The sequence below is a fragment of the Myotis daubentonii genome, chromosome 17, assembly GCF_963259705.1.
Source record: "Myotis daubentonii chromosome 17, mMyoDau2.1, whole genome shotgun sequence".
Taxonomy (NCBI): domain Eukaryota; kingdom Metazoa; phylum Chordata; class Mammalia; order Chiroptera; family Vespertilionidae; genus Myotis; species Myotis daubentonii.
In genome coordinates, this window is record NC_081856.1 from 14,149,550 (window position 1) to 14,171,691 (window position 22,142).

The 22,142-nt window shown below is 41.6% G+C and overlaps 1 protein-coding gene across 3 annotated transcripts; it reads right to left on the minus strand.

Moving 5' to 3' along the window:
• Positions 1-875: 875 nt before the first annotated feature.
• Positions 876-19,174, minus strand: GDAP1 (ganglioside induced differentiation associated protein 1). 3 transcript variants are annotated; one of them, XM_059672845.1, is made up of 6 exons: positions 19,018-19,174; positions 17,540-17,732; positions 7,556-7,729; positions 6,221-6,315; positions 4,967-5,081; positions 876-3,968 (listed from the first exon to the last, which is right to left on the minus strand). In XM_059672845.1, the coding sequence occupies exons 1-6, from the start codon at positions 19,132-19,134 to the stop codon at positions 3,589-3,591; spliced, it is 1,074 nt and encodes a 357-aa protein (XP_059528828.1). In that variant the 5' UTR covers positions 19,135-19,174; the 3' UTR covers positions 876-3,588. The 3 variants fall into 3 exon arrangements, with proteins under 3 accessions (XP_059528828.1, XP_059528827.1, XP_059528829.1); XM_059672844.1 differs by having other exon boundaries at positions 876-3,971; XM_059672846.1 differs by having other exon boundaries at positions 876-3,971; positions 17,685-17,732; positions 19,018-19,050.
• Between the last annotated feature and the right edge of the window lie 2,968 nt (positions 19,175-22,142).

Genomic DNA, 22,142 nt, shown 5'->3' on the forward strand with positions numbered 1-22,142 from the left:
TATACTCCCTCACTTGGCTTCAAATCTACTACCTTCCCTAGTAAAACACACGTGTTCAGAGGAATCAGACAATCAAGACATTCTGATTTGAATGGTGGAGAGAATATAAATGGGCCAAATATTTGGCATGAACAATGTGAAGGTGATGTCCAAATGCCAAATTATTTGTTGCATTAATTTAATTTTTGTGTCTTTGCCATGGTGCTCTTTTCGTTTCTGAAAAGACTGCACAGTTGTATATGCACGTGAATTTCCCTGGGTATTCAAAATTGCTCCTTTTTCTGTTTGTGTTTGCCTACTTAGGGGAAATAAGGTCAATTTAATTTTCATTTAATTTGCTTTGCTCAATATAAAACAAAAGCAGTACTCAGTTTCTACTTGATAATTAGAATAATAGCTAAGCTTACCAAGGCCAAAATATGGATGGTAACTTGAATATTTATCATCTATAAGCCAATAGAAGAAAGAGAATTAGCTATATCAAAATAGACATAAATATCATAAGTAGAGTCATATTTGAAACCCAGTAAATATGTTACAAAACTGTTTTGAAAAAAAATACTTTCTCATTGTTTATCATTTTCATGCTACCCTCTGTGAGGTGGCTGGCTACAAAAGAGATCCTTTAATAATGAGGATCAATATGTAATTCTTTAAGCTGCCATTCATTTTAACCATAAAATTGTGTGTATGTAAGTAAATCATGGGTCGGTAATTTTTTTTTATAAGGAGAATGTGGCATTCTATTGCTAAATATCTTGAATACCTAACTTCTGCTGGTTTTACTATTTCCCACATTATGCTTTGATTTTAAATGAAACAAACACATCTGTTTTCTCAAAAAGCTTATAAAATTAGTACTCGCAGGGCGCATATTTCTTTTCCAATTATTTTTATTTATCTTACAGGCAGAATGGTATCTTGATCTCTCTATTACATTCCACAACACCAAAATATCTACAACTCTGGGTCAATATCAGTAACTACTAAAAATTGAGCAAGCAATTTACAACTATCTGCAATGAAGGAAATGGGATTCCAAAGGCTTATCGTTGCAATAACAATAAAATAGCGTTTACGCATTAAGACACAAATAGCCATCATAAATTTAGTACCTCGGCATTTTTCTAATTGTGATAGTTTACAAATTTGGGAAACTGAGGAGCACACTGGCCAGGCACCAATGATCATGAAAAAGGAAATACATAAAAGTGCCAATCTTGCTGATAGTACGTGTTCAGCTCTTCAGCTTGACATGGTGTTTGTCCCTTCCAATTCACCAGAAATCAATACCACATGTGCCTCAAGCTTTTCTACAGATGAATGATTTGATGAAGATGTCCTCATTTCGGAAACTGAGATCATTCATGTTTATCTTCAGTTGAAACATTTCAGAAGGCTTTGCTGAGCCTAAAGAACGCCCAGTCTCAGACTGCTGGGTGATCAGCGACATCTAGTGGCCATGATACCCCTAAACAGACATTTTTTAAGTATAATCTCAAGGGTGGTCATAAAACAAGCGAAATGTCCGCAATGCATCATCTTTAATATTGACACAAGCTTATTTCCAATGAAACTGTATCGGAAAATTACAGACACTTCCTAGTAGATTTTCTCTGATTCAGTAATGATATAAATTTAAGGAAAAGCAAGCACTGGCTTCTCATCTTTATTCTTAATGAACAGCCCTCAGGTCGGTAAATACCCTTCGTAGTTTTATAAAAATCCAATTTAGGTTTGGATTCATGTCTGAGTTCTTGCTCCTAACAAGGTAACAAATAACACTGCGAACTACTGAATAATCAGTTTTGTGGATCTTTTATGAGTACATGGATCGGAATGTTCCAGCAACAAATTTCTCTCTATACAACAGTGCACTGAGGTGCAAAATTAAGACATTGCTAGTATAAAAGCTGCCTGTCTACTAATGATTGTTGGATTGAGTTCACACCGGAAATGTTATTAATTTTTTGTAAACACAGAACATCCAGTTCATTAAGCTTTTCTGAAACAACTGGATCATGAAATGGAATTATAGAAGCCTTTGACCATCAGAAAATCATTGTTCCCTAGGAATGACTGATTCCTATGAAAGAAATAGTCAGTCCGGTCTTTGGCTATCTTGCACAGCCAATGGGGGCCGTCCCAGCAAGCTTATGTTGCTCCTGGACCTTTGGGTCCTTATTCTCTCTGCTAGAGACCTGACACCACTCCCAAGGCCTTTCTGCCCCGCTCTAGAGCATCTCTGTGTGCCTGGCACCAAGAAAGATTTCTCCTGAGCCAGACTGTCAGATGCAGCTCTATGGCTGTTCGTGGGACACACTGGGCTTGTCCTTTCCACGTGGACTGAGGCACCCCCAAGATGCCCAGATGTATATGAATGAATATTGGTGCCATTCCTACCTAGCCATTTACTTCATCTCCTGTAAATTAACTGCCAAGGGCTAAGACTAGACCTTTCTCTTCCTCTGGAACCCTTCTAAAGATTTGTTGATGATCATAAACGGATGCAAGGCCTGGACAACAGTTTTTGGATGAACACTCCAGCCTCCCAAATGCAGAATGGGCATGGTTAGTACGCCCAGCTCATCAAAACCCACTACCCAGCCACATGTGACTGGACACAACAGTCCACAGGCACCATCAAATTGGGGAACCATGAAAAGAAAGGAACCTTTTTTATATCACTTCATAGCTTCATGTAAATGCTAGGCAGACATGCTTGGGTGGGCATCTCACACCAAAGTACATAAGCAGTTCATCTTATTAAATCGATGGATGTAAGCGTGATTCATATGCATTCAAATGAGGTGCTGTAAATATAAAGCCTGGGTTTTCTCCAGCCCACTCCACCTCATAAATCCTTAGCCTTATTTTCCCAAGGTCCTCAGCTACGGGAGGATGTGTGGGCAGGGGGCACAGGTCATCACCGTAATGTTTCCTTAGGGGACAGGCAGCCCTGGGTGGCTCTGGAGGCTCCTGGAAATTGAACTCCACTGCTCTGGTCTGTACAGCGTAGACTTCATTCTCCCTTTCTCCCTCTCCCTTTTCCCTTTGCCTCCCTCATTTCTGCCTGAAGCCAGCTGTGCCAGCATGGAGCATTGTTGCACCCTGCTGCTGTCTGAACCCCATGCTTGTGTAACAAATATGACGTCTAAATTCCAGGGGCAAATACTGCTAACTACTCAGCACTCAGCATATCAAGATAGTCTCAGATAAAGAGCTATGGGCAACCTCGGGTTATTATTACTGTCTGCTTGTAATAATAACCTCCCCCACAAAAAAAAAAAAAATTCAGAACCTAAACTGGCATTTTGAGGTCAAGGACTATTCTCTATCTATCAGCATTAACATACCTGGACCTTGCGTGTGTTTTAAAGAGAGATTAGTTTAGGTTTGCAAGTCAGTAATCGTAACATTACCAGCCCCGTCATGTTCATTGCCACCTCCCTGACATCAACTACCCAAAGAGGAAAGTAAGATATGGTTTGTGCTGGTTGCCCAGGGTCATTCTTCCCTGGGCCTGGCAGGGTGGACAAGGCTGAGCTAAATGGTAGGGTGAGCTGCCACCACCGGATCCCCGCAAGCCTAGAAATAACTTGGTCTGGGTCTAATTATTAATACCAGGTTTCCAAATCTCTTTCTGAACAGCATGAAAGCAAAATAAGCCACCCCTGCGAGCAAACCAACCACAAGGGTGGTGCCAAGAACTTTGGGGGCCCTCTTCCTGGCCACCCGGAGTGCTGTGGGCAGCACCGCGGAGATTAAGATATTGTTGACATGCCCTAAAACCTTGTTAAATGTTTTCCTCTTCAAGACGCGCTCGTAATAGGTTTCCAAGTTGGGTCGCTTTCCATTTCCCCAGTTTCTCCTCGCAAACCCCAGGAACTTCAGGCGATGCAGGGTGACAGCGAGCGAGACGTCGGCCAGGGTGAAGGACTCTCCGCAGAGCCAGGGCTGGCGACCTTCTTCTAATCAGAGAAAGGGACACGGAGAGTTAGGGCCACGCCCACCGCACAGGCAGACCCTACCTGGCATCTTGCGTCTCAGTCTTGAGGGCAGGTGTGAGGACAGCAGGAGATGAAGGCCATGGTACATCTTCCTGGCAATCCTACTAGGCGAGTAATTTTATGCTAAAAACCAAGTCCATGCATACGTATTCCAAGCTCAGGGAGACTTAACATCTGCCAGCCACCTCGGTCCCTAAGTGAAACCGGGGTCATTTGAGCTCAAAGCCTATCTATCCTTGAGGATAGCAACCATAACACTGAATTTAGCAAAGCCCTGGTATCTAATTGTCGGTCAGTCTGCATCGACGTGAACTAGGACCTCTGAAGGATTTTTCTGCACAATTTAGATTATGATTGTGGGATTCCAACCTCGCCCGTCTCACAAACATGTCCCTACAGCAGTGAGTTTAGTTGAATAACCTGAGCAGGTGCTTGAATGTTCCCTCTCATTCTTTCCTTAGGCAGGGGGACAACTTCTCCTCTGCAGTCAAGTATGAAATGGGGCCAGCACGTGCAGACGTGCAGGCCGACTGGGGAGCATCCACGCATTGTACCTGTGCACCTGACTTAGCCGTGCAGCCAGGGCTCAAGGGCAAGCACGCCGGCCACGTCCAGGGTGCTATTCCAGTTGACAACAAAGTTGAGGACCCCGTTAGCTGAAACTTGCTTCGCACAGGGACTCTGTTACACTTTCCATAGTGACTGAGAGCAGCGCTCACCGAGGGACATCTCAGGCCTGACTTGATGGATATTCCTAAAGCTCACCTATTGTTTCCCTAAACCAGAGGAAATTTCAGTTACCTCCTCCTGGGCATGGAGGCTCTCAGCTTCTCAGGATTGTTTACTGAACTCAAACTGCCCGTGACAATAATGAAAGAGCATTGTTACTGAAATCCAAGGCCGTTCCCATAAAGACTCCTGGTGTCCAGGGAAAAGGGATACAAATGAGAACCTACCTGGGGTTTCTTCGTTTCTTCTTTGCAGCTCAGTTTCTACCTGATCCAAGACTTTCTCCAACTCATCCAGGATTTTCTTCAAATATTTGACATTGTCATGGTCAAGCAGCTTTGACTAATTAACAAAAAAAACGCAATAGATTAGTTAAGCCTGTAAAAACAAGCGCTGTGGAGCGAAGCAGATAGACACTATTGTAGAGTTGGGAACTGTTCGTTGTAAATGAGAAGAATTAGAATAGCTTCGTTAAAGCGAAAGCTAAGTTGGGGGGAAATGCGCGGCTGTGCAGATGCCCCAGGGCCAGGGCCACTGCTCACTGGCCACTCCTGTGGACCAGAGGAGCAGAGAGGGCGAAGACGATGAGGGGCACAGAGATGCTTCTCGGGCCCAGCTCAGGAGTGGAACGTCAGCAGGCTTTGCCGAGTGAATAACTGGAATAACTGACAGCTGGGGGGTGAGGGGGAAACCTGAAGGCGGTGAGGGAAGGAGCGAGTGGAGAACCAGCAGTGCTGTGTGCAGGTGGCCCCTTTCTTCTGAGATGCTCCTTTCGCTCAGACACGGTAAAGGAAAACAGGAAGCTGAGGGAGGGGGAGGAGTTGCTGCTTGCTACATCTTTAATACAGGAGGAGCTGGCACGCATTGCTGGGCCATAGGGAAGAATCAACAGAAAGAGAAAGGCTGCCTGGTCAGCGTGGCTCAGTGGCTGAGTGTCGACCTATGAACCAGGAGGTCACAGTTCGATTCCCAGTCAGGCCACATGCCTGGGTTGCAGGCTCGATCCCCCAGTGGGAGATGTGCAGGAGGCAGCCAATCAATGATTCTCTCTCATCATTGATGTTTCCAGCTCTCCCTCCCTCTCCCTTCCTCTCTGAAGTCCATAAAAATCTTTTTTGTTTTAAGAGAGAGAGAGGTCAACTGTAACTGATGAAGCCTTTAGGAGGCAGGTAAGCCACAGACAGAGGGCAGCCTAGGCCTGATGCACAGAGTACCTCGAATGTGTTGTTAATCTGCTCTTACCTTTTAGAACTGTGCTTGGGAACCAGCATGCGCAATATCCGCTATCTAAGCAGCTGTTGTTAGGTTTGAATATCAAGCCGACTAAAGAAAAATTCTTTCTGAAAGCACAGCATGAGCCACAGGTAAATGGTGTGCTGGTGACCTGCGATCTTTAATAGGAGATGTTCTAGAAACAGTGCTAACGGTAGAACATTTAGCACAAACAGTGGCTGTCAGCTGAGGACACCTGGTCTACTCACTTTCAGGCGCTTCTGTTTTGCGATGTAGGCCTCCTGCAAATCTGGGTTTTCTTCAGCAAGTTTCTTCAGTTCGGACTCTGTGTTACCAATTTGGCCTGATAAGGAAGTCATTTTTGAAACAGAAAATTATTTCCTTCCTTCTGTGTGAGAAACAAGGAGAAGCGGGAAACTCGACGGTAAGAGCAGGAGTTCAGGGGCTCAGGCCCTGCCTCTGCCTCGGGCTCACCCTCTCTGTGCCTCAGTTTCGTCACCTTTAACGTGGGCCTCTCAGAGTACCTGCTCAGGGGCAGGATTCAGTGAGAAGTGCCTGGAAAGAGCTGAGGGAAGGCCCGACGTCGTAAATGCTGGGTGCAGGGTACTTGCGCTACCTTCCCATACCTTTCAAGTTTTCTGTAAGGAACTTCTACATGAAGAGGAGGGCAAAGCCTTATTTAAAATATATATACAAATTCTAGGTGACAGAATTGTATCTATCAGAATACTTGTTTCAAATCATAGGCGGGTCCTTTTGAAGAGAAGGAGGGGAAAGAAGCAAGAGGAAGCTGAGAAGCAGGAAGAGAGAGGAGAAAAAGAGAGTATAGCAGAGGAGGGACGGGAAGGGAGAGGAGAAGAGGGAGGAGGAGAGGTACCAAAAAGAAAGAAAAATAAGAGAATGATAAAGGTGAGGCTTGGTTTTTGGAAAGAATATTGTTTCTAGGTTTAGAAGATGTAGGTGTGTGTTTTTAGTCAGACGTCCACGAAGTCTGACCACAACCACCATCCCCAATTTTCTTGTCCCCAATTACTGTGCCACAGCGCACCCTTCTGCTGCTCTACACCTCATGTAGCAACCCTACCCCTTCCTCAGGCAGGACAGGATGGAAGAGAGCTGGACGGCTCAGTTCAGGCTCTGTAATTCTGCAATCACTGGATTTAGAGTAAGAGTGAAACAGCCTGAAGTTTGGCTCCCTCACATAATGAAAGGGAAGAACCAGAAATGTGAACTCAGTTGCCTCTGTTCCCCACAGATCCCAGCTTTCCTGATTCCCGGTCCAGCTATCCATGAGAACACGTCATGGTCTTTACTTTTCCACAGGTCACTCTTCTGAGTTTTATCCAAACTTGGCCCTCAAAGCCAAGAGCTGGGAAATCAGGACCTATAGACCATAAGTGTCCAGCTGGACAGCTGAGGCACAGATTAACCTGGGTGCATGGTCCATCTACCACCTGCCCGTCCATGAAGCAAACTCAACAACTCTGTTCCCATCTCCTCTCAATGCTCATGAGATAGGCTAGATCTTAAACAAATTAAAAGAAACTCAGGACAGAATTCAGGTCTTTCAGATTTTTACATACTGCGAATCCTTGTTGTTGCGTAAGCTGGGATCATGGAGTCCACGGTTAGCTCCGGGTGCAAAATGCAGCCGTGCGTATAGGCATCCATTGGCAAGGAGTCGAGCAGTTCCCGATAGTGTTGTACGCGTGGGTAATACATGCTTTCTTTATCAGGCATTAACTTGGGTGTTTTTTCTAAAGTGCATATACAAACACACACACACACATTAAAGGAAAAGTTACAAATGAAATATTACCTCAGAAACAAAAACCCAACCATCTCATCATTCACATTTTCGATATTATATCAAGGCTTTAAAAGATATCTCCCGAGCTCAGAGATTCAAATTTTGAAATGGCCTAATGTACCAGGCCAGATCCCAAATCATGATCATTCTGGCATTCTCACACTTCTCCGCCTTACAAATTACTACTCAACCCTCGAGGTCTAGATATGCCAGCTCTTCAAAGAGCATTCCCTGACCTCCTACAGCTACCAGCATCTGACTAGGCCAGGTGTGCCTTCCTCTGTACACACAAAATACCGTGAGCATACTCCATTAAAGCCCTGATCACCCTAATTATTTGTATCTTTTTGCCCCATGAACCTCTGCAGGGTAAGGGGCCTGTGGTCCAGGGTCTAGCATAGTGCCCCATACATTTCAGGCCCTTGGTAAAGGTTGGTTAAGAATGCAAGCTCATTACAGACAGAGGTGTAGGGATTACTCTCTCCTAGGTTCCAATTAATACCAAGAGTTACCCTATTGATGCTATGTGAATGTGAAAGGACAGTCTTCATGGAATGTCTAATATGTTATCTCTGGAAAGTGGATTTTACATGAATCCTCATTTCCTGGTTGAAATCTAGACTATAGACTCATTGAGGGCAAGGACCATGTTCTCTTTTGCATCCTCAGTACTTAATATCACATTTGGCTCAAAATAGGTACACAGTAAATTTTAATTAACAAATTAATTAATACATCCCAAATTACTAGGAGTTATAGACAATAGCAGACACATGTATTCATGGTTTCACTTTCCATTGCTTCAGCTACCTGCATTCAATCATGATCCAAAAAAATTAAACAAAAAGTTCCAGAAATAAACAATTCATATGTTCTACATTGCACGCCATTCTGAGTAGCGTGATGAAATTTCATGCTGTCCCTTCCTCTTAGTCACTTAGTAGCTGTCTTAGTTATCGGATCAAGCGTAGCAGCATCACAGAGCTTGTGTTCAAGTCACCCTTTTTATTTCATAATAGTCCCAAAGCCATTCACATAACTTTTATTGCAGTGTATTATTATAACTGTTCTGTTTTATTATTGTTATTGTTGTTAATCTCTTCCTGTGTCTAATTTATAAATTAAACTGTATTATAGATATGTATGCATAGGAAAAAAAATACGATATGTAGGGTTTGGTACTATCCACAATTTCAGCCATCCACTGGGGGTCTTGTATCTATCTCCAACAGAAAAGGGGACTAGTGTATTTGAGCTGGAGAACCTCTGTAGTATAAGGGCACTGAGATATAGAAGCCAAGAAATTCTCCCAAGATCCCATAGCTAATTAGAGGCAGAACAAGAACTAAAGTCATCTATCTCTTAATACAGTGCTCTGTTTTATTCCATCATCATAACATCTTCAAAGAGCTTACTTTTCAGAGACTATCTAAGGATGATGAAGATGAATTGCATGACCCAAAGGTGAGGTCAATGTCCCTTCAGAATCACTTTTCACTTCTGCCTCTCAAACTGCCCAGAAAAAAAAGGCAACTACCTTATTCCAACGAGTGAAAAGAACAGTCTTAATTTTATTGATTTATTCCTCCGTTTGGGTTATTTATTGAACTTAGAATCCTTTTGAGCATGACCCACTCATTCATAAGTGTTGACATTTCAGAGTTGGTTGCAGGGAAGATTTCATAATGCCAGACCAAGTAGAACAAGTTTTTGAAGCCAACAGGCTATTTCTGATTCTCTAAGAAAACACAAGATGGATTATTCTTCAAACTGCTAGGTTATCCAATTCTGAAGGCTGCATTAGGATCATCGAGAATGAAGTGTCAGCTATACACCGCCTGCCAACAGTGGATTTACCCAACCAGAGCATACTTCCTTGCTGACTTTTCAAAATCTCTTGATCTCAGCGTATCACTGGGATGCCAACCAATCAATGCACGGTACACGATCCCACTTCCATGAGTACAACACACTGGATGCCTTCTAAGGTCCTTGAAATGTTGAGAGTCCTTAACCTTTTATGTGCCACCATGCTCTGCTCAAAATATTGTTCTTAAATATGTAAAATACAAGCTGTGTTAGCACTCCTGTGGTCAAATAATCCATTATGAGAAGCACTCATTCTGAGGAGATTCTTTCCCTGGCCTTGATCATGAGGCCCAAAAAGAGAAGACCTGAGCTGACCCTCGGTCTGGGGCTGAGGCCAGCCTGTATGAGGCAAACTCCAGCTAATCTACAAGACATGTGATCATGAAAATAAATTCTTGTTGTTTTTTTAAAAATGCATAAAATACAAACATAGGATTGTATAGGAAATTGATTATATAAAAACTAGAGGCTCGATGCACAAAATTCGAGCAAGAGTAGGCCTTTGCAGTCCTGGTGGCTGCCTGGATCCCTCCCTCGAAGCCCCAGGCAGCGGCTTCCTTGATGCCACTGCTGCAGCCCCAGCTTTGTCTGGTAGGACTTCCGATCTAATTAGCATATTACACTTTTATTATTATAGATACAGTTAAGAAAGTAATTTTAAATGATAAAATACTAATATGGGTGCCTATGTGTTAATACATTAACAAGATCTAGCAGCAAGTCTATCATAATTTCAAAATAATAGGAGCATAAATGATCATTTTAAATATCTGCAATAACTTGATACACGATGAGCACATCTGTGATTTCTATTGGTAACAAAGTCACAGGCACTCCTGCTACTGCTGTGGATTATGCCTACATTAGAAAGGAGAGGAAATAATAAATTTCTACCAGAAATTAGTGAAAACAAGATATAATTTCCCCCATCTAAGTAAGGTCTCAAATCTCTTGAATTCTGTTCATAGACAACGAAGGGCAAAGTGTGGTCTGAGAATCCCTGAGCTTTCCCAAGACATTCTCGGGGGCTCCACATGTCAAAGCTGTTTTTATCGTAATTCTAAGATGTTGATTGTTTTCCCACTCTTCTCTCTCAGTGTACAGCGTTTCTGTGCAGGGGCTGCCTGACTCCTCCTTCTCACAGTTCATGGCACATAGGCGTGCGCGTTCTTGTGTTCCAAACTGCTCTCCGCTTTCATTTCCAGTGTGGTCGATATTGATAGATATGGCCCAGGTATCTTCAATAATTTCTAACACAAAGCGACCCAGAAACCAAAAAGTTTAAGAACCACTGCTTTAGGACTCTGAGAACCTCAGCTTAATGCCATCAATGGGCCAGCATTATTAAATGCTTCCCAGGTGGTTAAATTCATGGCTCCTGGCCCTGGCTGCCTTCCAGTGCCAGGCCTGTGGCTAGTGTCCAGGAGAGCAGCCAGGTCCCCCTGGAGAGTGAAAGAGAGCAGGAAAAAGAGGCCTGGTTGCTTTCTGGGGAGGGAGGCTTCATGCGACCAGGCCTGAACTCTTCCAATGTTGAAACGCATGCAAATAATGTTCTTGACTCAGTACGCCATTGCTGTGTAACTCTCGCCAGAAACGCTGTGTCAGAGCAGAAAACACCCGCGGGTCCTGCTCTTCAGTCTCGGCCTCTCCCAAGCACGCCCCGTCCAGCGCCATGTGCGCCATAGGCCGCCAACCTCCTGTCACCAGAGCACAGCAGTCAAAACACAGCTGGGAATTTCCTTTGAACTATTCAGATCTGCCCTCTCACTCTCATCAACTTTTATTTGCCAGTCCTTTTAGCTTTGTTATAATCCTGCGAAAATTTAATAAACAAAACCCTCATTTCAATGGAGTGAGGAGGCTGGGAGAACTCTAACACAACGTGTCTCTCATAGCTCACTACTGACCCCACAGGGAGACACACACCAGCACCTCCAATACACTCTTCCCACCCAAGCTGGAGGAGGAAAAGGGTCCTCCCGGGCCAGTATCAGCTCCGCCAATGGGAGGCCCCCAAACTCAGCCAATGAGAAGTCCCTATACTTTGAACTTTCAATTTCTTCCAAAGGATTCTTCCTTTATAACACTCCCTCCTATGTCCATACAAGAGTGTGTTCCTCTTGTTTCTCTGCACTTGCACATGGTTCACCATTAGGCCACAGGTCCCAAATTGCAATTCTTTGTTGTTCCCAAATAAACACATTGTGCTGGAGAGCTATCTGGCTATTTGTTAAAGGTCAATATACTAAAACTATATATACTAGTGTGTATACACACACACACACACACACACACACACACACACACACATACCCCCTAATGGGGACCAAGCCTGTAACCTGGGCATGTGCCCTTGACCGGATTTGAACCAGGGACCCTTGAGTCCACAGGCCCACATGCTATCCACTGAGCCAAACCAGCCAGGGTGGTAATCGAGGACTTTTAAGAAGCAGGCAATGGGAAGGGTTTCCAGCATTGGGGAATAGGGTTGCAGTAGTGGAAGCAACGATTAGCAGTCACTGGAAGAATAAATAAAAATAAATAGCCCAGCTGGTGTGGCTTAGTGGTTGAGCGTGGACCTATGAACCAGGAGGTCATGGGTTCGATTCTGGTCAGAGCACATGCCCAGATTGCAGGCTCCATCCCCAATAGAGGGCATGCAGGAGGCAGCCAACCAATGATTCTCCCTCATCATTGTCCATCTCCCTCTCCCTCTCCTTTCCTCTCTGAAATCAATTTTAAAAAAAGAATAAATAAATAACTTGCACAAGATCTGATTTCCTAGAAGACTGAGTAGGAGACAAGACAGGTCTTGTATTGGACCTAAATTTAGGCAACAACTTAGAAAAAGGAAGATAGACATTTTTAAAAAGCAGAATGACGTGATAAACAACAAGGAGAGAAAACAAAAGAAGTTTTGTGGTTTTTTAACCAGAAAGAAACAATAAAAGCATTCTGTGGCCCTTTACTTCTCAAGTCCCTATATTGCTGGTGATAATAACAATGGCCTTGAACCATTTAAAAAATTACATTCAGTTCCAAGAGCAAAAAATAGAAAGGGTCTAAGGACTTAAAGGCATAAGCTTCCATTATTTTACTAAATTCACTACTCTGATTGCCTGCATTCCCCAGTGATGGCAGATAAGAGGCACTTTATGCCCATTTTCAAGAAAGACTCCCCCAGGTCTATTTGAAGAACCTTCAGGTCTTCTTTACTAGCTCAATGAAAACAGAGTAGATTTCATTTCTAACTCGGTCCTTTTGTTGATTTTTTAAAAAATTCTACTTAGATCACTTAGTGATGACATTAGTATATAAGATAATATGCATCAACTAGCTGAATAAGATTGTACCCTTCAACAAGTCATACACCTGACCATTAGAAAATATACTAATAGTAAACAATTAAGTTATGACCTGAAGCAAAAGGTGTGGTTAAAAACTAACTATAATTCAAGGTTATTTTACCTTTGGTGCTAGCAAGATCAAATCTAAACACAGAAAAGAAAAATTACATGGTGTCAAATTATGCACCCAGGATTTTCTGTTATATATTAAATTACCAAAATTCAATATTCACCATAATACATCCTTGTTTCCAGGTGACCACTGGCAGTAAAAAAAAAAAAATAGCATATGTTCTAGTATTTTGCAGTTATTTTATGCCCACATTTTTTTATTATCTAGTGGCCAAATTAAAGATCACCCAAAGAGATTATGAATAGTATAAGAAATATCTGGATTTTAAATTCCTATTATTAGTGTGTATATTCACTTGTCACATCCATTTCTCCTGAGTTCTCCTAGTTTGCTTACTATCATATAAATTGCTTGCTTTACTGTAACTACTCTTCATCACATGCCCAGGTAGGAAAAGTTGTCACATATATGAAACTGGGTAATAGTGATAATACATGCATGTCTTGCAAGCAGGTTTGGCACCCGGCCAACTTTATAGAATGAAATTATCTTTGAAGATAAGTTCTTAGTGATTTGGGGTCTTTTAAATTGGGACCTTGTACCAATTAATACCCAATAAATGTCTACTGAAAGAATGAATCAAGAGATTGCTCTTGGCCAGCCTTTGGTTGAGCAACGGAGTAGTTCTAAATTCTTCCTTTGACCCAGCCTCTGACCTCAGGAACATTCCACTGTTAAAGTACAAAATTCAACAGAGTACATTTGAAGATCTAATTGGCTTTCTTAAGTGACTCATGAATCGGGCTGACGTCTACACCAGTCTTCCATGTAACTGCTTTAAAAAAAATCAAGTATAGCCATCATTCAATTTAATATTCACTTTCTTTGGCTAAAACTTGGAAAGACTGTCTTGGTGATCAAATCCCCCCCCCCCAAACTAGCAGTTATTTAATGGACTTATCTCATACGGATGTAACTATGGAAATACTGATTACAGAGAGAGATTGAGAAAGGTCATTTATAGTATAATCCCCAACTGATAGACTAACACGGGATAGCAATAGTAACAGTGAAGGAGATACCAGTTCACTACACTCTATTCTTTAGAATGGATACACTTAATTGAAGTCTCCCTATTATAACCCTAGGCAACTATACATCTCATGAAATCCATTCACTTATCATTCTAATTTGCCAACTCCTTCACAGTTCCATCCATAACTGGACAAAATGCTACATATTCCAACCAGTTAAAAATGCAGCAGGTTACAATTCCCCATAGTCTAGATAGAACCTATACTTCTGAAACAATTTCAGATCATACGAGCCTTCTGTTTATTACTGGCTTTTACTGGTAACTTGTTAGCCAGCCAGGCCTCCCATCCTTCACTAATGGAGGTGACTTTTACAAACAACATTCACACACTACATTTAACCTTGTTAAACTTTATCTCAGTTATGTTTCCATTTTATCGTTCCATTAGAAACATTTCATAAGCTAGTCATTATATTAACCATCCTAGCTTTCCTGTCATTTACAAATCTAATAATGCTTCTGCTATGTCTTTATTCAAGTCATTTATGGAATCATTGGGCTCCTCAGGGAATAGAAGCCTATATGAACACCAGTAGGGGTCCCTATCCAGGTTGACATCTATTTTTAATAATTCACTTATTTTAAGAATTAAAATGTATTTATTAAGTTCCTATTAAAAATATTCACCATATGAGGTATTGGGAATACTGTTGTTAATGAGACAGACACTGTCTCTGACCTTATGATGTTTAGAGTGGTCCACAAGCAATTGAAATCATTAAAATAAAGTGAAATAAAAATTATTATAGGATAAGTAACATGACAGTCTATGGCTAAAGAAGCAACCTAGTATAAGAAATCTAAAATGAATATTCTTCAATACAGTGGTTTATTCAACTGCAAATGTGCATTTCATCAAGCCATAGTTGCTCCTTCATTCCACAAGGGTATCATATAAAGCAATTGTAAATGCTCTGCTTAAATCAAGATACACAATATCTAGAATCATGCCTGGCACATAATAGACTCTTTTTTTTTAAGTGTTAGTTAATGACATTTCTAACAAGCTCCCAGTGATACCAGTGCCACTGGTCAATGGAAGACACTTTAAGTAGCAAAAATTGGTAGAATTCCCCACTCCGCCTCCTTGACAATTGGGATAACATTTGCCTATCTCTTGTCTGGCTCCTTTCCTAATCACCCTGAGTTCCTAATGGTAAATATAAAGTATCTTAATGATAATTGCGATAACTCTTGCATTGTTTGTTTTTTATTTAATACTTTGGGATAAACTTCATCTGTAGATTAGACTAGTCTTCATTTATGTAACTAACTGTTCTTGGGCTGGTTTGATATGGGTTTAGGTCCTTTAATATTAATCTTTTACAACCCTACTCTCCTAGGAAAGAGGAATGAGTAAGATAGGAACCAGTTGGACTTGCTTTATGTCTGCAATTGATAAAACTATGTCACCTAATCCGAGGGGACGAACAGAAGTCAAGTCACCAAGGACCTGGAATACGTTAGGGTCAGCTTCAGGCTACAAGCTAGGATTCTTGATTTCTTATTCTGTTGGTACATCAGAATTAAAGTCCTTAGTTTCCATGTTTTTATCTTAACACTTAGCCCACAATGCCTCCTTCTCTGATTCAATAAATTATAATAAGAACCTAGTATTTCCCTTGTTAGAGCAGGACTCAGAATGTGTTTCAGTTTTGTTTTATACAGTCAAAGGAAAAGGAAAAGCCTAAGGAACATGTTAAGAAAGCCTAATAATCATTAACATTAATATGTTATTAAGTAACATATTTCATATTACTCAATATCTCAGAGGAGAAACAATGTAAGGAGGAAGAGATAAGGAGAAGGCGGAGGAGGAGGAGAATGGTAGTAGTAGTAATTTAAGAGATACTAACAAAAGATTTAAATATGATTTTCCATTTACTGTATCATTTTAAAGCTTGTGATTATTTAAAACATAATTCTTGTACAATTATTTTTGTTTTATTCACATTATCATAATCACTTTTCCCAGTAAATACAAATTATTACTTAATAGGCTTGTCCATTTCCAAAAAGCTCAAAGTTGAGAAAAATGGTATTAAATCAATTAGCCATCATTTTCAATACAATCCCCAGCATGTAGACTCAGAGGGATGGCAGGTAATGATGAAGGAAAAAGCCATTCATTCAATTCTTTCATTTAGATCAATGGCCACCTCTAAATAACAACTCCAGTCAGAATCCTAGAGAACTGAATAGTTGGATTAAGAGCAGAAGCAGCCCATTGCTCATCGAATTCCCTGGGGTCCCTGCCCCATTCAGGTCCCATATCTGTTTTCCTTCAAAGTAGCACCTCCTCAGACATTTTTCTTGGCCAATTTCCTTACTCAGTTTCCAGTGATTTGACGTTATATTCTGGTTTTAATTTGCCCCGTTAACATCAACACAACTGATGGGAGATGGAGAGTCACTGGATCTCACACAGCTCCTTTTGCAGAAGGGTGCTCTACTGAGAGCTAGGAGCCCTGTGTTCTGTTCTCGGTCCTGCCAGTCCTGATCAGCTGTGGAATCTTGGGCAAATCAGTGAAGCCACAGTCTCCTCAGAGGATTGTCATTAGGAACAAGTGACACATGTGTAAGTGGCAATGACTATGGAAGACAGTTGGTACAATATGAAGATATGGATTTGAAGGGCTTGCAGTCCAGCCCTACCCTGAAAAAGCTATATTACCTTAGGCAATCCCTCATGTACAAAATGGGAATAACTAGTCTACCGCACCTGTCTCAGATGGGTTCTTTGAAGACTGACTAGAACAGAAATTACAAAATGCCTGCTATAAAACAGGCTATCAATAAATGATTGTTACTTAAAGGCACTATAATTCCTTACAAGAGATGAAATTCAAACTATACAGGAGTTACAGGGGACAAGAACTCAAAAGTATACCAACATTCTATTCTCCCTTGCCTATAATGTATCCCCCTGTTCCCCTCTTATTGTTTTTAAGGTGGAACCATTTGGTAGAACAGATGAGACTGATTTTCATAGTGTACATTTAGAATCAATATTATGAATTTGACCTTAAGGCAACTAAGTTAACCACCACAAGCCACACACCGGCAGGTTTTTTTTTAAATGTAAATTTAAAACATTAGAATTTGTAGTTTACATGAAATTTAAATGGAGTTGTACTGGTTTGTACAAAATTTATGTTATTGGCCTAATTTATTTTTGTGTGCTTATGGAAATGGAAAAGTTTTTATCACTAAACCACCATCATGAAACCAAAACGAAAAAAGGAAAGAAAAAAAAAAAAACAGGAAGAAAGGGAAGGAGGGAGGGAGGAAGGGAGGGAAGAACGGATGGAGGGAACACATAGACTTGTGTTAAAAGTAAATCCAAGAAATCACAAATAGCCTTAACATTACCATCCAGGAAAGTCTGTTCAAGATAATCAATGATCTGAGTGGCCTCACAAATAATGCTTTCCCCGTGGATAAGGACAGGCACTTCTCCAGTTGAGTTCAAACGCATAAACCAAGGCTCATTGTGCTCACTCAGGGGCAGACTTACGTCATGTTCCTCGCACTTCAATGCCTTTTCAGCAATTACCAAGCGCACCTGGAAGAGGTCACACCGGTTACCACAGAGCATGGGGGCTTTCAATTAAATGGCATCCCTGGATACCACTAGGCAGCTTTTCTGTGCTTCCCTGAGTTACGAATGTTTTCAACATCCTTTTTAGCTACAGTCCTGTGCAGCATAACTACCATTGGGTCAACGACAGGCTGCCTATATGATAGTGGTCCCATAAGATTATAATGAAGCTAAAAAAATCCCCATCCCTTAGCGATGTCATAGCCATCCTAGCACAATGCATTACTCACATGTTTGTGGTGATGCTGGTGTAAACAAACATACTGCACCGCCAGTCATATAAAATTATGTGCATGCGTACTATTATGTACACTACATAATACCTGATAATGACAATATATGACGGTGTTACTGGTTTATGTATGTACTATACTGTACTTTATCCTGGTATTTAGAGTTTACTTGTAAAACAATATGTCATGTTACACCAGCAGCAGCCTCATATATTTTGTTTTTACATGTCTCTTGATTGCATCATTTTCTCTTGTGTGTAAATTTAATCTCATGTAGTTCTGCACATTAATATGCTGTACAGGCTTGTAGCCTAGAAGCCATAAACTGTACCATATTGTCTAGGCAGGCAGCAGGCTGTACCATCTAGGTTTGTGGATATGCACTCTGTGATGTTCTCAGAGCAACAAAATCGCCTAACAGTGCATTTGTCAGAACATGTCCCTGTTTAAACCCCATGTCACTGTATTCCTGTTCTAGAATTAACAAGTCAGATATCATCTAACGCCTTGTTCCTATGAATTAGAAAAGATCGGTAATGACAATGACTCTGGCTACAATAATTCAGTCACCTTCCCCATCACCAATACTTTCTTTGTGCCCAAACCTAATTATATCCTCCCCAAAGAAGAAACTGAAATACAAATATGCTAGACCTTTTGAAAGAGAAATGGGATGGGAACAAAATGGGGTAAGATCGGTGTCTGTTGCTGTTTGAAAGCGCTTCCTTCCCTCTGCCTCACTGCGAGGCCCAGGGGACAAGGCCTGCAGCCCAAACACCGAAAGTGATGCTTTTGGTCTTATTCCATGAGTGGCAGCGCCTCGGGCATAGGCATTCCATCTCAGGCTGATGCTCCCTGCCCCCCACTAAGGCGCACCCCTGCCCTGGAGGGAGCTTTGGTGGGGTTAGGGGCCTGGCGGCCTGTTTCCAGGTGGGCCAGCGCGGGCCAGGCCCCGAGGGAGCTGTCCTGGTGCTGAAACCCGATCCTCTCCGCCCTCCGCCGGCCGAGGCCTTTACCTTTTGGGAGCTGAAGGAATGTGTCCAGTGGTACAGAATGAGCTTAACCTCCGCCTCCGACCTGCCTTCCGCCATCAAGGGCGCGCCCCCTCCCTGCTCATCCTGCATCTGAGCCATTTCGAGTGCGCTCGGTATGTCTCCCACCCGCACTGCCCTGCAAAGCTTGGGCAGTTTTCCCGCGATGCCTCTCGGAGCCTGGAAAGCGAGCTCGTGCGGACGAACGGGCCGCTGGGAAGTGTAGTTTCTGCAGCCAGAAAACTGTGGGGCAGCGTCTGCAAAACTGGGGTGTACGTGAGCCAGAAAGCCTCTGGGGCACAGGAGTCACCGGGAAGGGCAAGTAGGCGTTTTTTTTTAGAGGAAACAACCTAAAGTGCATCCCTGGTCATTAGAGTGGGTAATGAATAATATTGATAGGAAATTACTCGTTGGTTTTGGAAGTGTAGTAGAGGTTGCTCGGATATCAAAACAGCAAATTTCCAAGATATTTAGAGTTCCTCTGGGAAAGCCCTGCCTTTGGCGAAGGGGAAGTTCCAGGTGCCAGACAAAGCAACAGGATAAGGATCTAGGTGTTGTCATTAGAAGAGGCTATTATGGAGTCATGCAAACTAATTTATCATTTTTAAAAAATATTTTTTTCTTTATTTCAGAGAGGAAAGGATGGGAGAAAGAGAGAAATATCAATGATGAGACAGAACCATTGATTGGCTGCCTCCTGTACTCCCCCCACTGGGGATGGAGCTGAAACCTGGGTATGTGTCCTGACTGGGAATTGAACCATGACCTCCTGGTTCACAGTTCCACGCTCAGCCACTGAGCCATGCCAGCTGGGCCAAACTAATTTATTATTATTATTATCATCATCATCATCATCATCAACAACAACAACAACTAATACACAATGGTGAGGAAAAATAGCTTAGTTATTAAATACAGAAATTTTTAGAACAGATCTACCTGAATTCATGTCCTGGATTCCCAGTATTTCCCATTTTTGTAGTGGAGATAATTTACTACCCTAATAAGGTTTTTATGACAATTAAGTAACTAAATACAATGTTAAAAACTTAAAACAGCCTGGCGTGTTGTAGGTACTCGATGTTATTCACAGGTTCAGTTAACTTATAAACATTCTCTTTATAGGTATGAATCATAATTTGTACTAGTCTAGTTATTATTGTACACCTCTTAAAATGTGGCATCACTTGTAAATTAACGTGCTAATATTGCTGTGGATGCTTGTATAATGCATTCAGCAAATATTTACTGAGTATCTACTATATTCCAAGCATTATGCCGGGCACTGGGAATGCAAATATATATAAGACCTGATACCTGGCACCCAAGATATAAGGTTGGTGGCAGAGACAACAAAATAAATAGACTACCATAACAGAGATAAGACCTATATGTCTTAGAATAAACACAAGGTACTATGAGAAAACAAGGCAGGTATTCAACTCAAGTTTTAAAACGGGGGGAGGGGCCTTGGAAGAGACAAATCTCATAATGTCCCTCTCCCCATTCCAATACTTCCCACTAAAATCCACTTGTATGTAATAGAAAAACCTTATTATCCATTCACACGTTTATTCAGGGCTTCTGCTAAATCGTCTTGCATTCTATTGCCGTGTGTCTTTGTATGTTAAGTTAGATTGTGGGCTCCAGGAGAACAGGAGCCAGCTCCAGGTCCGTGTGCACTTGTTGAGCTTTCCCTCTTTCAGGAACAGTGCTGGGTGCAGAAGAGATGGAGGTAAAAGTCACAGGAACTGGCTTCAGGAAGTCAAGTGTGGAGGGAGAGAGATGAGACCACAACACAGCGTGGCCATTGCTGGGTGCCTAGGATGTTGAGATAGGAGTGCAGACAAAGCCTCCTAACACAGGGTCTTCCCAGAAGAGGTGATGACGTCTACCATAACTAGGACCATACTGGTGCAATTACCAGCATGTCTAGTGTTGGGCTACCACTGGCTCATACAGGCGGATGAGAGCTGATTGCTACATCTTAAGGAATTTTGCAAGCTGGATATTCAACATAGCCAATATTAAAAATGAGATAAAATTGAATTACATTTAAATAATTTTTTAAATAGAGCCAGCAAATACTCAAAACTCACTCATTACTTCCTAATCATTTTGCTATGTTTATTTTTGTCTACACTCTTGGAATTATGTATGTCATATATAAGAGTGTATGGCTATGTATCTCTTCCTATCTCCCTGTTCAGTGATGTCATCTTAGTAGCCTGAAATTGGCCATCATAGGCGTATTTACACCATAGCAATTGGCTAGTGCTATCTATCATGTTTGTTTTTTTCCAGAGAATTGGATGTTAAACATTTACCTGCACACCATGGAGTGTATGAATTTTATTTGATGTTTAGTAAATTATTTTGATGATGATGATGATGATGATCAGGAGAACTTTGGGTAAATCTGAGAATGAATGAGTTTGTATATTATCTGCTTTTGGTATCTTTTCCTGTCCTGATAAGCTTAGTTCTGCTTCCTTCTCCATGACTCAGACACCCACTACTCTTACAACATTTTCATTCTCTTCACTGTACTTTCTCTAGCACATCTTCCCAGCAGGAAAAAAAAAAAAAAACCATAAACCCGGGAAAACTGAATGAATTGATTATTGCATTGGTGTTTCATATTTATAATGCCCTACAGACAAAGCATAATGTAGAACTTCATCTAAAGACCACAGACCAATTTCTTACAGTCTCATATGATCTCTGATAGTCTGAGGTAGCTACCATCCCTAATTTATAATTGAGGAAAATAAGGTTTCATGACTAAAAGACTGGTCCAAAATCTTGATAAGTGGAAAAGCCGTATCTCAAACACAACTTTTCTGACTGCTAGTCAGGTGTATTTTCTACTACACTATGCTAGCTCTAAAACCAAAGAGAAATTTGTGGACTTTCAAGCTTTGCATGGTGTGGGGTAGACTTTGGGGAAAATATAGCCACCTTCTTGAAAATAACTCCACATAGGTGTATATATACTTCTGTGAAAGCACAAACTACAGTATCAGAAACTACTGTTTATATGTCTTTCTTGTGCATTAGCTTCAGAGCTTAATAAGGTCAAGGCCCAATATTCATTGTGTTACCCCCAG